This window comes from Stigmatopora argus, chromosome 15, assembly GCF_051989625.1.
Source record: "Stigmatopora argus isolate UIUO_Sarg chromosome 15, RoL_Sarg_1.0, whole genome shotgun sequence".
Lineage (NCBI taxonomy): Eukaryota > Metazoa > Chordata > Actinopteri > Syngnathiformes > Syngnathidae > Stigmatopora > Stigmatopora argus.
The window spans coordinates 15,661,255-15,677,537 of NC_135401.1; the positions used below are offsets into that span (position 1 = coordinate 15,661,255).

Genomic DNA, 16,283 nt, shown 5'->3' on the forward strand with positions numbered 1-16,283 from the left:
ACGTCCGGGCGACCAAACGTCCGGGCGACCAAACGTCCGGGCGACCAAACGTCCGGGCGACCAAACGTCCGGGCGACCAAACGTCCGGGCGACCAAACGTCCGGGCGACCAAACGTCCGGGCGACCAAACGTCCGGGCGACCAAACGTCTGGGCGACCAAACGTCCGGGCGACCAAACGTCCGGCGACCAAACGTCCGAGTGGTTTATGTCATAGGTCCCATAGCGCCCTAGCTTGGTTAAGGGTACTGTATAGATGACCAGGTCTTTTTTTCTTAAATACAATGTTTCTTAGATACAAATCATTCTTGGACTTACCCATCGCTGGTTTGGCTTGAGGAGTTGAAAGCTGTCTAAATTCGTATAAAACATTCTGGGACTTACCAACCTCTGGTTTAGCTTGAAGAGTTGAACGTCCAGCTAACGGATGCATAGGCCCGCGTGATTCCCTCGGAGACTCACCCATTGCTGGTCCATCTTGAAAAGGTTTAAGTCCGGCAAATGGGCGAGTAGGCTCGTCTAACGGACTCGTAGGTAACGGTGTAAATCTGGGTAATCTATCTGACGGCGTAGTTAATGGCGTAGGTTCATCTAATCCGGCTAATGTTGTAGCCTCCATTAGCTTTCTGAGTTTAGTTATTCGGCCTGCTCTCCAACCTTGCTTTCGCTTCCTATTTCGAAATCGACGATTTCGCTGTTCAAATCCGACAATAACCCACGGTGGTCCTGGCGATCTGGCTATCTCCTTCGGTATATTGTGCGCGCAATGGAAGTCGTTATAAACCGTACTTACGTACCGTAAACTGATGTTTAATAAATCCAAGTGGCTGTATTTTATGTTAAATTTGAAATTAAAGTCTGGTATTTTACGAATAACTTGCAAAAAGACACACGAAAAACACGAAACGAGTAAAGATAAAGGGAGAGTTTGACACTGCATGCATTTGCGCCACTATCTTGTCTCCATCCCTTTTTTACATTTTTGCATCTTTTTTTAATGACTTTTTTTTTTTAAAATACTTTACTTTATACTTTAATGTTTTTACGACCCGACTCCACCCGTCGTGTGTGTGAGGCAGTCTTTGTTGTATTAGTTTAGTTTCTCTCTGCTAGTTCTGGAAGTTTTTTGGACCCATTCAGCCATGCCTCTGCTGTCCTACACACGGGATCAGCTGTTAGTGTTACGCAACACCTGGATGCCCCTGGAAATTCCCGCAGCGTTAAAGAGAAATAGAAGGGGTGCAGAGCTGGACAAAAGTGCCAGGAGAAGAATGGACACTTCAGACCAAGCATTCCATCTATTATTATGGTGAACGTAAGATCTCTTCCCAATAAGATGGAAGACCTAACGGCACTTACCAAGCTGCAACGGGAGTAGCGGGAGTGTTGTACTATGTGCTTCACGGAGACCTGGATGAATGACTTAATACCAGACTCACTCATCACCCTGGATGGTTTTCAACTGGTGAGGGCGGACAGAATAGCTGAGGAGAGTGGTAGGGGACTAGCTGTTTTTATTAATAGCACATAGTGGGGGCACATTACGGTGTACAACTTTGTACTCGAGATATCGAGCTGGTAGCTGTTAGAATCAAGCGTTTTTTACATCCCGCAGGGGTTCTCGCACGTTATCGAGATAACTGCCTATACAGTAATACCTTGACATACGAGTGCCCCGAGATACGGGAAATTTGAGAGTAAAATTCTTAGCAAATATTTACCGTGAGATACGAGACAAATTTTGAGATACGAGCAGACGAGAGAGGCTGCTTATGATTTCAGCGCACTGTCTTTCTCGCCGCATCTCCCTCGTGCAAAGATCTCTACGAGCACTAGACGGAGCACTGCATTTTTCCCCGTGTTTTTTTGCATTAGTCAGTGCAGAATTAAGGGAAACACAATGGGCCCAAAGCAATATAGGGTAGTTCGAAGAAAAGGCGTATGATGACAATCGATAATAAGCATGAAATAATCGAAAAAGATTAGTAGTGTACGCGTGACTGAGCTGGCTCACCAATACGTATGGAGAAGCAGGAAGTTCGCCTCGAAAGCCGCGGTGGAATACATGAACCTTTTTGCCTTGGTTATTGCACAAGAAGGTTTAAATTTAGTGCAACGTCAGATTAAAACTTTTTTTTAAGTGTGTATAGGAATTTAAGTTACATTTAAAGTTTGTTACGTTAGGAGCGGATCCGTCAAGTCTCTCTCTCTCCCATCCGCGAACTCCGTGTTGTATTAAATGTCTCATTTTTATTATTAAACATCATAAAAAGTTATTTGTTACTCTGTTAGTAGATGGTGAATTACAACCAATAAAAATATGTTTTTCCATTGTAATATCTTGTTTTTGGTGTTTTTTTTCAGAGGGTGGGAACAAATGAAATTGTATTTAGTTCATTTCTATGGGAAACGTTGATTTGAGATACGAGCAAATCGACATATACGAGCTCAGTCCTGGAACGCATTAAGCTCATAACTCAAGGTATGACTGTATTCCCCCTTCTGCCGTTGCGGCAGCTGCTTGCGAGCTTCTTCACGCTACAGTGTCGCGGCTGCAGACGTCACACCCCCAGTCTCTCCTTCTTATCTCCGGTGTTTTTTTTTTACCATGCTTCCTTGGCTTATACTTTCCCCACCTTCACTTAGTATGTAAAATGCCATACCAGGGACCACAAAATCCTGGACCTGCTGTATGCCAACACAGAGGAGGTATACAGCTCAGCCCCCTTCCTCTACTGGGCTGCTCAGACCACAATCTGGTCTGTCTGATCTCCACCTACATCCCTGCGGTGAGCAAACAACCCCCAACAAAAATAAAAAGATGGACTGAGGAGACCAGCATGGTACTCAGGCACTTTTTTGAGACCAATGACTGAGGTGCTGTGTGATTCACATGGGGAGGACATTGACAGCTTGACCCACTGCATCACAATTAATATAAACTTCGGTGTTGCACTAAATTTAAACCTTCAAGTGTTCTCAACAAGGTGCGATGTTTCTCCAATAAAAACGTGGGTCAACCCGGATCTTAAGGCAATCTGGGGACAAAGAGAGTCTGAAAATGGTCCAGAAGGTGTTGAGGAGAGAGATAAGGATACAAGAGGAAGCTGGAAGACCAACTCTAAAGGAGCAACACCAGGGAGGTCTGGAGAGGCCTGAGGACCATCTCTGGCCATTGAAGCAACGGCGAGACGGACCCAGAGACAGGGAGTGGGCAAATGAACTGAATCAGTTCTTTAACAGATTCAAGTCTCGTCCCTGGCCCCCCAGACCAGAGGCACCTCTCCCCCCTCCTCTTCCTCCCCCTCTTCTACCCGCACACGTCACCGCAGGGGACATCCTCCTCCCCCACTGGCCCCTCATTGCTGTTGATCAGGTTATAAAACAGCTTAAGAAGATCAAGGCATGGAAGGCTACCCGGTCCTGATGGCCTCAGCTCCAGACTACTGAGAGACTATGTGGATCAAATTGGAAGTGATTCTGCATATTTTCAACCTAAGTCTCAGTCTGCAGAAGGTTCCCACCTTGTGGAAAGCTTTCTGTGTGGTTCCAGTTCCAAAGAATGTGAACCCCAGGGAGCCCAACCACTTCAGATCGGGAGGATTAACCTCTCACCTGATTAATTCAATGGAGAAAATCATCGTGAGCCACCTCAGCCCCCTGGTGAATACAGAACTGGACCACATGCAGTTTGCCTATTGTCCAGGCATTGGTGTGGAAGATGCAACCTTTTACCCAATGCTCATGTCTCTTTCACACCTGGAGATCATGGGAAGCATGGTGAGAGTCATGTTTTTTTTTTACCTCTCCAGTGCTTTTAACACCTGTACTAATGAGGGAAAAGCTGGATGAGTCTGGAGTAGAGCACCACACAATATGTGAGACTTCAGGACTGTGTGTCTGATATGATAGTTTGCAGCACGGGGGCCCCACAGAGCACAATGCTCCTCTTCACCCTCTACAGATCGGACTTCAGACACAACACATACACCTGCCTCCTCCAGAAGTTCTCTCGTGACACCGCCATTGTTGGATTGGATGAGTGACAGACGGGAACGACCTGGAGTACAAGGGAGTCTTCACAGCCTTGGTTGACTGGTGTGGGCGAAAACACCTCTACATCACCGCAAGTAAGACAAAGGAAATGGCGATCGATTTCCAGAGGAAGCCCCAACAGACCACACAGGTGAACATCCAGGGAACAGACAATGAAATCATGGAGAATTTTAAGTACCTGGGAGTTCACCTCAACAACATAGATCATCGGCAGAAGGGGGAATGCAGTCATACCTTGAGATACGAGCTAAATGCGTTCCGGGACAGATGCCCTGTACAACAGGAGCCAGAGTCGCCTCCACCTACTGAGGACACTAGTGTCTTTTGGTGTGTGCAGGACATTGCTGAGGAGCTTTTATGACAATGTGGTGGAATCTACAGTGTTTTATGCAGTGGTCTATTGGGGATGCGGGAGCACGGTGAGGGACAGGAACAGGCTAAAGAAGCTGGTCAGGAGGGCCAGCTCTGTTCTGGACACTGTATAGGCAGTTAGAGAAAAGAGGATGCTGGCCAAGATGATGTCCATCATGGACAACACCTCCCACCCCCTGCATGAGTGTGTGGAGTCCCTCCAGAGCTCTTTCAGCAATAGACTGCTGCACCCTCAGTGCAAGAGGGAGGGCTTCCACAGATCCTTCCTCCCATCAGCTGTCATGCCCCTCAACAAAAATATGTCTGAATATTAACATCACCTCTGTCATTATGCACTGCAACAACTTTCATTGTGTACAGTTGTGGTCAAAAGTTTACATACACTTGTGAAGAACATAACGTCATGCTCTCTTGAATTTCCAGTTATTTCTACAACTCAGAATTTTCTCTGATAGAGTGATTGGAACAGATACTTCTTTGTCACAAAAACATTCATGAAGTTTGGTTCTTTTATGACTTTATTATGGGGTAACAGAAAAAGTGATCAAATCTGCTGGGTCAAAAATATACATACAGCAACATGAATTAGCAATTTTGGTGACTTAGAAAGTTGTGGCAGTGAAATGAGCTTCATAGCATGGCCTCTTAACTTCTTGTGAGTGATTATGAGTGACTGCAGCTGGTGACTTCTCTGAGGCCATTTAAATAGGGCTCATTGAATGCAAACGCCCACAAACTCTACAATGGGAAAGTCAAAGGAGCTCAGCATGATCTGAAAAAGCGAATCCTTACCTGAACAAGTCAGGAAAGTCACTTGGAGCCATTTCAAAGCAGCTGCAGGTCCCAAGAGCAACAGTGCAAACAATTGTAAGTATAAAGTGCATGGCACTGTTTAGTCACTGCCACGATCAGGAAGAAAACGCAAGCTATCACCTGCTGCTGAGAGAAAATTGGTCAGGAGGGTGAAGATTCAACCGAGAATCACCCAAAAGCAGATCTGCCAAGAATTAGAAGCTGCTGGAACACAGGTGTCAGTGTCCACAGTCAAGTGTGTTTTGCATCTCCATGGACTGAGACGCTGCTATGCAAGAAGGAAGCCCTTGCTCCAAAAGCGGCACCTTAAGGCTCGACTGAAGTTTCCTGCTGATCACATGGACAAAGATAATACCTTCTGGAGGAAAGTTCTGTGGTCAGACGAAACAAAAATCGAGCTGTTTGGCCACAATGCGTGTGTATATACACGTGTGTGTGTATATACGCGTGTGTGTATATATACGCGTGTGTGTATATATACGCGTGTGTGTATATATACGCGTGTGTGTATATATACGCGTGTGTGTATATATACGCGTGTGTGTATATATACGCGTGTGTGTATATATACGCGTGTGTGTATATATACGCGTGTGTATATATACGCGTGTGTATATATACGCGTGTGTGTATATATACGCGTGTGTGTATATATACGCGTGTGTGTATATATACGCGTGTGTGTATATATACGCGTGTGTGTATATATACGCGTGTGTGTATATATACGCGTGTGTGTATATATACGCGTGTGTGTATATATACGCGTGTGTGTATATATACGCGTGTGTGTATATATACGCGTGTGTGTATATATACGCGTGTGTGTATATATACGCGTGTGTGTATATATACGCGTGTGTGTATATATACGCGTGTGTGTATATATACGCGTGTGTGTATATATACGCGTGTGTGTATATATACGCGTGTGTGTATATATACGCGTGTGTGTATATATACGCGTGTGTGTATATATACGCGTGTGTGTATATATACGCGTGTGTGTATATATACGCGTGTGTGTATATATACGCGTGTGTGTATATATACGCGTGTGTGTATATATACGCGTGTGTGTATATATACGCGTGTGTGTATATATACGCGTGTGTGTATATATACGCGTGTGTATATACATATATATATATATATATATATACGTGTGTGTATATATATACAGTGGTACCTCGTCACACGACCGCTCGTCATACAAAATTCTCATCTTACGACGGAAATTTCGATCGAATAATTCGCCCGTCATGCGATCAAAATTTCGTGATGCGACCAAGCCAGGTGGCCATGGCACTGTCTTTTTTGCATATCTTTCGTGTATGACAATATTTACGAGCACCGGATGAGTTATTCAGACCAGGAAATGCACAACGCGCATGCGCGGGGAAAAGAGGGCTTTCTGGGTAATGAAGTATACTCGTGCACACAATGCCAACAGGCAATGGCACTCTTTCTCAGAATAAAACTTTACCCACAATCAATACGTGGGTAAGCTCAGCTGCTGCATTTCCTGTTATTTTTATCTAATACGAGGAGTATTATATTACTTCTCGTTGGCTGCTCAATAGAACATCAGGGGCACTGGCTCGCAACAGCATCCCCGGTAGCAACTCTATCATAGGCGCCGTTCGAGGGTATGCGAACACAATTGCTAGAAGCTAAAAGGAGCCGCTAGCCAGCGCCCCCGAAGCTCCCATGAGCAGCGGAGCGATCGCTGATAAAAGTTTGCTGCTCGTTGGCAAGTGGTCGTGCGTTATCCGATTGTGAGGACATTTGTGTGCATCATTTTCGAAATATTTTGAAGGGAATAGTACAACAGCAAACAGCCCATCGATAGCGAACGTGAGGGTGGAGTGTTTGTTCCGTTTACGAGTGCGTTGTGTGGGGGAAAAAACCCGAAGCCCCCGCCCCTTTTGTGCCCCTCTCCCCTCGGCGAAATCCGCCCAATTTTAGTTAGATTAAACAATTTTATTTCTATTAAACCACTAGTTATGTGTTACTTTGTTAATAGATGGGGAATTAGAAGAAATAAAACATTTTTTCCAATCCAATATCCTGTTTTTGGTGTTTTTTCAGAGGGCTGGAACGAATAAATTTTTTTTCCATTCATTTCAATGGGAAACGTCCGCTCGAGTTACAAGAACCTCGTCATACGATCTCAGTCTCGGAACGGATTACGCTCGTATGTCGAGGTACCACTGTGTATGTATATATATATATATATATATATATATATATATATATATATATATATATATATATATATATATATATATATAATGTGTACATATACACACATATATATATATGTACATATATATATATATGTGTGTATATATACATATATATATGTGTGTGTATATACATATATATACACGTATGTGTATATATACACGTGTGTATATATATACACGTATGTGTATATATACACGTATGTGTATATATACACGTGTATATATATACACGTATGTGTGTATATATATATATGCACGTGTGTGTGTGTATATATTTATACACGTGTGTGTGTGTATATATATATATATATACACACGTGTGTGTGTGTGTGTGTATATATATATATATACACGTGTGTGTGTATATATACACGTGTGTGTGTATAGATATACACGTGTGTGTGTATAGATATACACGTGTGTGTGTATAGATATACACGTGTGTGTATAGATATACACGTGTGTGTGTATAGATATACACGTGTGTGTATAGATATACACGTATGTGTGAATATATAAATATATATATGTATTCAAAGTATATTCTCACCGACATATAGTCCAATTGACATTGTTCACAGTAATCATATATTCTTTTCTTTTGATATTCAAGTATTGTGTTTATATATATATTGTTTTTTTTTAATTAATTAATTATTGTTGTAATTTTTTTTAATTATTATTTTTTTAAAGCTAACCGTTAATACGACACATTGACTACAACTGTTTTCCCTGCAGGTTACTGCAAAGGGATTTGCCCCACTGCTTCAGTTTGCCTACACAGCCAAGCTTGTATTAAGCCGAGAAAACATCCATGAAGTAATCCTTTGTGCTGACTTCCTGGGTGTTCACAATTTAGAGGATTCCTGTTTCCAGTTTCTTGAAGCCCAGCTACAAAATGACAGCCAACTCACAAATAATGGAAAGGTGGATTATGATGCTGACATCGCCAAAAATACAGTATCTTCTGAGAAAATATACACAAAAAGTTCTTCAGACAGTAGGCAGCACACCAGCAATGTAGCAATCACAACGCCACTTCCAGCTGACCTTCCTCAATCCCCTAAATACAGGAAATATCAGTATCAACACAACAGTGAAGCCCTTGATGGTGATAATGATGATGATTATGATGATTATGATGATGATGATGATGATGATGATAATGCTAATGATGATAATGATGATGGGAAGGATGAAAATAATGACATAATATTGGCCAACAATACCTCCACGAGCCCAGTCAGCTCACAGCTTACAGACTGCTCAGATGTCACGCAAACACTTCTTAGCCCCACACGAATCAAACAGGAGCCTGTCTTTGAAGATGAAGATGATCGACATGGATACAACCCAGATTTGTGTACAGAAGAGGTGCTGGAGATGGAATTAGAGGTTGAAGGTGTTCCTTTAGCTGTTGAGCATTATCCGAGCAGGGGTTCATCTTCGTCATGCCTGCGCTCTTACCTCCAAAGAGGAGGGATGGATCTTAGCACCATGCCAAGTACTACCATAGAACAACTGCTTTCCAATAGATTGTCCCTCAGCCACTACAGAGAACTAGTCAAACATAGACAGAAGGACAAAAAAGAATCAATGGTCAACCTCAAGAGTGGGATTGTAGATGTACCAGAAGCACTGATCAACAATGACAGCTCCATGCCTAAAGCCTCCTCATCCAAATATAAAGGGGAGTTAGACAGACGCAGCGTAATTTTTTCTTCAGCTGAAAATGATCACCAACAAATGATGCCCCACTGCGGAGTTGAAAAATTCAGTGAAAAGATCCCAGGCCTGATGCAGATTGATAAAACTTCCACTAGCAGTACATGCCTTATTGCAAACTGTCGTGTTCCTGTCAAGACGTCAGCCTATTCCCCTGTCCCCTCGGAGCCCCTCACACAGACTTCCAGCTCCCATTCTTCATTCTCATTTGCAGAGGATGGAGGAAGCGACAGCCCACATTCCAACTTGCAACACTTTGACTTCTCCCTATCCCCACACTCTGGCTGTATCACTGGCCTATCTCAGTGCCTAACAGGCAAGGAAGAGCAAAAGGACCTTCAAAGTCAAGAGGTTATTTTTTCTCAGGGTTGCCCTAACATCAAAAGTGAGCAAGGATTTGGTGCCAGCGGTGTAAACTCCAGTGACGAGTCGGAGTCTTTTTCAGAAGGAGACAGTGAAAGTGGTAACAGAGTATCCCGACCTGAGGTTTGTATGTTTTCTTTCTTCTATCAAATAAAACCTGATTATATATTAATTACATGTTTTAGGTAAATAAGTGGATAGATGAGAACCTAACCTATCAATGAAATAATGTTTAGTAATATTAAGTAGGTTAGGTACTGTTTAGGGGTGGCCCGGTGGACGACTGGTTAGCGCATCGGCCTCACATTTCTGAGATTGAGGGTTTGATTCTAGGTCCGGACCTTCCTCTGTGGAGATTGTGGACGACTGGTTAGCGCATCGGCCTCACATTTCTGAGATTGAGGGTTTGATTCTAGGTCCGGACCTTCCTCTGTGGAGATTGCATGTTTTCTTCCTGAGCTTGTGTGGGTTTTCTCCAGGTACCCCGGTTTCCTTCCATATCTCGAAAACATGCAGGGTAGGCTGGTTAAAAACTCTAAATTGCCACGAAGTGTGAGTGTGAGCATGAATGGTTGTACATTTTCTTGTGATCTGCTATTGGCAAGGTGTATCCTGGTTCACAAACTCAGCTGGAATAGTTTCAAGCACCCCCATGACCCTTGTGAGGACGAGGGATACAGAAAATGAATGAAATGTACTGTTTAAATATTGGTTAAATATCTAACTGGTGCAAGTCTGCATTCCACATTTGTGAAGGATTTATTGCTAGAATCAGGCTGGGTTTTTGCTATGGCCAATGTGGGCGACCCTCCAGGACGCAATTTATTTGGATCAACATTTTTTTTCAATTATATTACCAGTTGGCGTTGTGTACGGAAGAGGTGCCTGAAGCCAAGCTGCAAAATGGCTTGCCTTTTATCCCTCATTTCTGCATTTAGTTAGTGGCGTAGACCACTAGAAGTATCACTGCATCCAGTGGGGGCAATAAAAAAAATCCAACTAACCATTTTCATGATGGTGTAGTTGATGATTCGCAATTCAGAAGCCAAAAAAGGACGAAATTCATCTAAAACATACGCTACTGTTAAAGCGCATAATCAGATTATGTTAATTTTTGGAAAATATTTAATTTCACTTTATTCTATTCTATTTTATTTCAGGGTTTGGTTTTTTTTCATTTTACACTGCATTTATGTCGGCACATTTATATTCTTGTATTGTGTCAAAATTACTTTTTTTGCTAGAATTTTACAATATTAAAGATGACCAATTGTTACGTCCTTTGGAGACGTTAAGGCGAGGACATGAGGAATTGGACCCAATCGCAGGGAAGCAGGCGAAAACTTTAATAACTTAGGCAGGAGGCAAGGAAAGTAACAAGGGACTTGGCGAGAAATAACAAAAATCAAGCCCGACTAGGGAAAACACGGGGAAGCGAGGAGCGAGGCAACTAGGAACATGGAAAGAAACAACGTAGAAACATGGTAAGGCAAATAAAGCAGACGATCCGACGAATGAAATGACTATCGGTGGGGTTTAAATAGACAAAACAGGAACTAATTCAAAATGATGCGCAGCTGCGCAAGAGCAACGGCAAGACAGGAGGGACAAACAAGAGTAGGGAAACGAACATAAGAACACAGGGAGAAAGCAATGGAAAAACAATAACAAGCCAATCCTAAAACCAATGTTTGTATTTGAGTGTTTATTTGATAAACATATTTTTCTGTTTGTACAAGGGGTGTGAGAGGGTCGTCCGCCCAGGGCGCAAAATTAGCGAGAAACCCCCCTCTTGCTTAAATGATAGCATGTAAGGTGTTGTTGTGCTAACATTTACCAAGAAAGCAATCTGAGAGAATAATGTGTTAAGATATATAGAAAAACAGTGTTCTCATCTCATGAGTATTATGTGTGCCCATGCAGGAGGGGCAGAAATAAATCTGAAAAAATACATATAAAAATCTCTTAAATGTATTGTTTTTTTAACAAACATTGAAATTGCAGGTAATAAAGGGTTATATTAATTATTTTTAACATAAATATAATTTCAATAATTTGAACAGTGTCCAGTGGACGCACAGCTTTTCAAAAATGACACTTAGACCTTTGAACCTTTATAGGGCAAGTTATAAAAAATAATATTAGCAATTACTGTAATTTTTTTTTTCAATGTATAACTCATTATAGTGTTTTATATATTTTTTAATAATGACATTAAAAATTATATGATATATGATTATATTATTTTTGGGATAATTAATTGAGTCTAGGGGCAACCCGTCGGAAGTGTTTAGCGTGTCGGCCTTACAGTTCTAGGGTCGAGGGTTCGATCGGAGGTCGGTCCTCACTGTGTAGAGTTTGCATGTTCTCCTTGAGCTTGCGTGGGTTTTCTCCAGGTATTCCGGTTTCCTCCCAAATCCCAAAATCATGCAAGGTAGGCTGGTTGAACACTCTAAATTTCCCCAGGTATGAGTGTGAGCGTGAATATTTGTCCCTCTCTTTGTGCCCTGCAATTGGCTGGCCACCAATTCAGGGTGTTCCCTGCCTAGTTAGTGCCCATAGTTAGGTGGGATAGGCTCCAGAACTCCCCACGACTTGTGATGGATTGGGTCTAAATGAGGTGTTTGGATGAATCATTTTTATTCTACTCAGACTTTTAATTCAAATAAATGTGTCCATGTGAACATTACTATGAACAGACACCTCCCAGCATCCTGACTGGTTGACATCTGGACCCCTTTTAACCAGTAGCAAAAAGAAAATTCACTTACAAAAAAAAGAATGAATTATTATGCTTTATTTTCATGTCTAACTCGCTAAATTTCAGGAAAACATTTTTTTGGTTGTTTGTTTTACAACTTTGCATTACAAGTTCACTTTGCCGCCTGATGGTGTATTGGCTCACTCGCTTGACTTCAGTGCGGGCAGGCACGGGCTCGATTCCCACTGGTGGTGGTGTGATTGTGAGATCAAATGGTCGTTTGTCTCTCTGCGTGCTCTACGGCTGACTGGCAACCATTCTAGGATGTAGTCTGCCTTTAGACCGAAGTCAGCTGGGATAGACTCCGGCAACCCCCGCATGAGGCTGCACGGTACAGAAGGTGAATGAATGAACTTCACTGAGTTCGACACATTTTGATCTCCATTAAAAAAACATCATCCCTTTTCCATAGACATCTTCTGTATTTCCATAAGATCCACAGTAACATCAGAACACATTTCCCTTCGTTTATTATTTTTTTCAATTAACCTTGTCCTCCAGTTGGTCAATTAAAAATATACCACGAGTTGTTGGATGTCAAGGTAATTTTGGACCAAGGTCACTATCAATACGACGTACAGCTTGACATTTGTATTTGTATTATGCTATTAGTACTTGCGTGTGAGAATTTCTTATAATAATTATTTTCATGTGTGCAGGATAATGTTATTTGATTTCAAATTTGTGCATGAATACATTAATCTGTCGCTGTAGAGATTAAAGACTTGAAATCCCCAGTTTTTATATTTGTAGTCACATTTAAACAACCCAAATACCCTAATAACTAAAGTAATAATAAAACTAAGTAACTAAAATAATAATAAAACATTTTTAAAAATCCAAATCATGGAATTAAAACTCGAGTAAAATGATCATCAAATTTAAAATAACGGTTTAAAAACAATCTCATACTCAAGTCATAACAGCATAATACAGATGTGAATGCATAGTGTTGCCCATCTTTCTTTGAGAATGACTTAATTTCATAGGTAATCAGGTCCAAGATCAGATCTCATACACAGCGAGACATTAGCTGGTGGGGAGCAGGGTTGGATTTTTGTCAAAGTTTAAATTTTCGAACGGTAATTACACTTAATCTGATGCCAATTTTCAGCATTGATTATCACAGTTCACTGCCTCTTTTTTAACATCCAAGTTTTTTTAACAAAATATTTTTGTATTTAGGTAAAGCTCCCTTTTCCTGTGGACCAGATTACAAACCTACCACGGAATGACTTCCAGATTCTCATCAAGATGCACAAACTGACCTCAGAACAACTGGAGTTCATTCATGATATTCGTCGTCGTAGTAAAAACCGCATTGCTGCCCAGCGCTGTCGTAAACGGAAGCTGGACTGCATTCAGAACCTGGAGACCGAGATCCGCAAGTTGGTATGCTCATGCAACCTTATTGTTATACATCAACATATAAAAAAACTTCGATACCTGGGCAAAACTAATTGGATGTTTGTAGTTGTATCATCATTTATATACAATTCACGCAAATGTATCAGTACCTATTTAGACTATGGTACTCAGTGGTGGTCCTTGCATTTTCTCGTAGCGCCTTCAACGAATTAATCCAACCCTCAAAAACTATTTTATGGCTATAAAACCTCTACTGCAGCTACAGTTGCAACACAAAAAATAATCAATAAATCAATGCACAAAAATGGGGTAAAATCCACTTCCTAGCAGCATTTAATGATTAAATACAAATACTGGAGCTTTTCAGACATTACAACCGGGCCAGGGGGGAGGGGGGGGGGGTGGTGATTTTCCCAGGAAAAGACAGCAATGAACGTCAATGGCGTACCGGCAAACATTGCCCGAAAATGGTAAAATCCAGCCGAAAACAGCATTTATTGATTAAATACAAATACTGGAGCTTTTTAGACATCAGAACCGGGCCCGGAGTATCATTTCCCCGGGAAAAAGACAGCGATGAACGTCGATACGTCCATATACGTCCATACGCGAAACGGCAAAGATTGCACTAAAATGGGGTAAAATCCACTTCCTAGCAGCATTTATTGATTAAATACAAATACTGGAGCTTTTCAGACATTACAACCGGGCCAGGGGGGTGATTTCCCCGGGAAAAGACAGCGATGGACGTCAATGGCGAAACGGCAAAAACTGCACTAAAATGTGGTAAAATCCACTTCCTAGCGGCATTTAGTGATTAAATACAAACACTGTAGCTTAAATACAAACCCTGGAGCTTTTCAGATATCAGAACCAGGCCCCCAATTGAAATATTATATAGGAATATAACCATATTTTACTCTCCAAAAATCCTTTTTAACTGTACACAATATCCATCCTCCTTTCTTTCTTCCTTCTCTTCTATCGCCATTGAAGCTAATGCTGAAAGTCGAGCCTGTCCTATCGTATTTCTGGCATAGTCCATCTTGAAAATGGCTTTAAATCAACACAACAATATATTTGCTTGTGCAGCTCGCTCCAGATACAGTTTGGTAGCTCTGGCTAATCACTAGCCAATCATAGTTGGTGAAAGCGATGACTAACCCTACGCCTGCGAGAAGGCAATGACGTATCCCTACGCCTGCGACAAGGCATTGTGGTGTTGCCAACTCGAAATCTGATTGGTTAAAGCAACAGTCTTATCGACGCTTGTCTAATGCAGTAGAGCCTGCAGAACTGATTGGGAAGGCCTTGAGGCAGATTTCTGACCCTGGCAACAAATAATGGCTGAAATGTGATTGGTTAAATGCTTCAATATGAAAACACATCTGGAAGCAACCAGGGGGAAAAGCAATGAAAGGAAACTAACAGACCATTTGGAATTATTTAATAAGTATTGATGGACAAAATATAATATATGATTCAGATAATTCTTAGGCCAGCAGAGAAGGCCTTGAAGGCCCTGACGACCGCCACTGATGGTACTACAGTAATACATTGAGATACAAGCTTGATGTGTTCTCGGATCGAGCTCGTATGTCAGTTTACTCATATCTCAAATATTTTTTCCCATAGAAATGAACTAAATACAAATTAATTCAAACCCTTGGAAAAACACCAAAAACAGGATATTACAATGGAAAAATATATTTTATTTGTTCTAATTCACCACCTACTCACAAAGTAAGAAATACCCATCTAGACATGATCTTCAATTCTAAAATGTGACATTATTCAGTATAGACAGACAGTAGCGCGGAAAGTGCGGATGAGACAGAAAGAACGAGTGAGAGTGAGAGAGTGAGAGAGTGAGAGTGTGAGAGTGTGAGAGTGTGTGTGAGAGTGTGTGTGTGAGAGTGAGTGTGTGTGAGAGTGAGAATGTGTGTGAGTGTGAGAGTGTGTGTGAGAGTGAGTGTGTGTGAGAGTGAGTGTGTGTGAGAGTGAGAGTGTGTGTGAGAGTGAGAGTGTGTGTGAGAGTGAGTGTGTGAGAGTGAGTGTGTGAGAGTGAGTGTGTGAGAGTGAGTGTGTGTGAGTGAGAGTGTGTGTGAGAGTGTGTGTGAGAGTGTGTGTGAGAGTGTGTGTGAGAGTGTGTGTGAGAGTGTGTGTGAGAGTGTGTGTGAGAGTGTGTGTGAGAGTGTGTGTGAGAGTGTGTGTGAGAGTGTGTGTGAGAGTGTGTGTGAGAGTGAGAGTGTGTGTGAGAGTGAGAGTGTGTGTGAGAGTGAGTGTGTGTGAGAGTGAGAGTGTGGGTGAGAGTGAGAGTGTGTGAGAGTGAGTGAGTGTGTGAGAGTGTGTGTGAGAGTGAGAGTGTGTGTGAGAGAGAGTGTGTGTGAGAGTGAGTGTGTGTGAGAGTGAGTGTGTGTGAGAGTGAGTGTGTGAGAGTGAGTGTGTGAGTGTGTGTGAGTGAGTGTGTGTGTGAGAGTGTGTGTGTGTGTGAGAGTGTGTGTGTGTGAGAGTGAGTGTGTGTGTGAGAGTGAGTGTGTGTGTGAGAGTGAGTGTGTGTGTGAGTGTGTGTGAGAGT

General features: G+C 42.0%; 1 protein-coding gene across 2 annotated transcripts in view; it reads left to right on the forward strand.

Annotated features, from left to right (window-relative positions):
- LOC144089406 (transcription regulator protein BACH2-like) overlaps positions 1–16,283 on the forward strand; it is a 99,160-nt gene that overhangs the window by 38,794 nt on the left and 44,083 nt on the right. For both annotated transcript variants that reach the window (XM_077620216.1, XM_077620215.1), the window contains exons 3-4: positions 8,227–9,699; positions 13,523–13,729. In XM_077620216.1, coding sequence (XP_077476342.1) covers positions 8,227–9,699; positions 13,523–13,729 — 1,680 coding nt within the window. The remainder of the gene's footprint in view (positions 1–8,226; positions 9,700–13,522; positions 13,730–16,283) is intronic.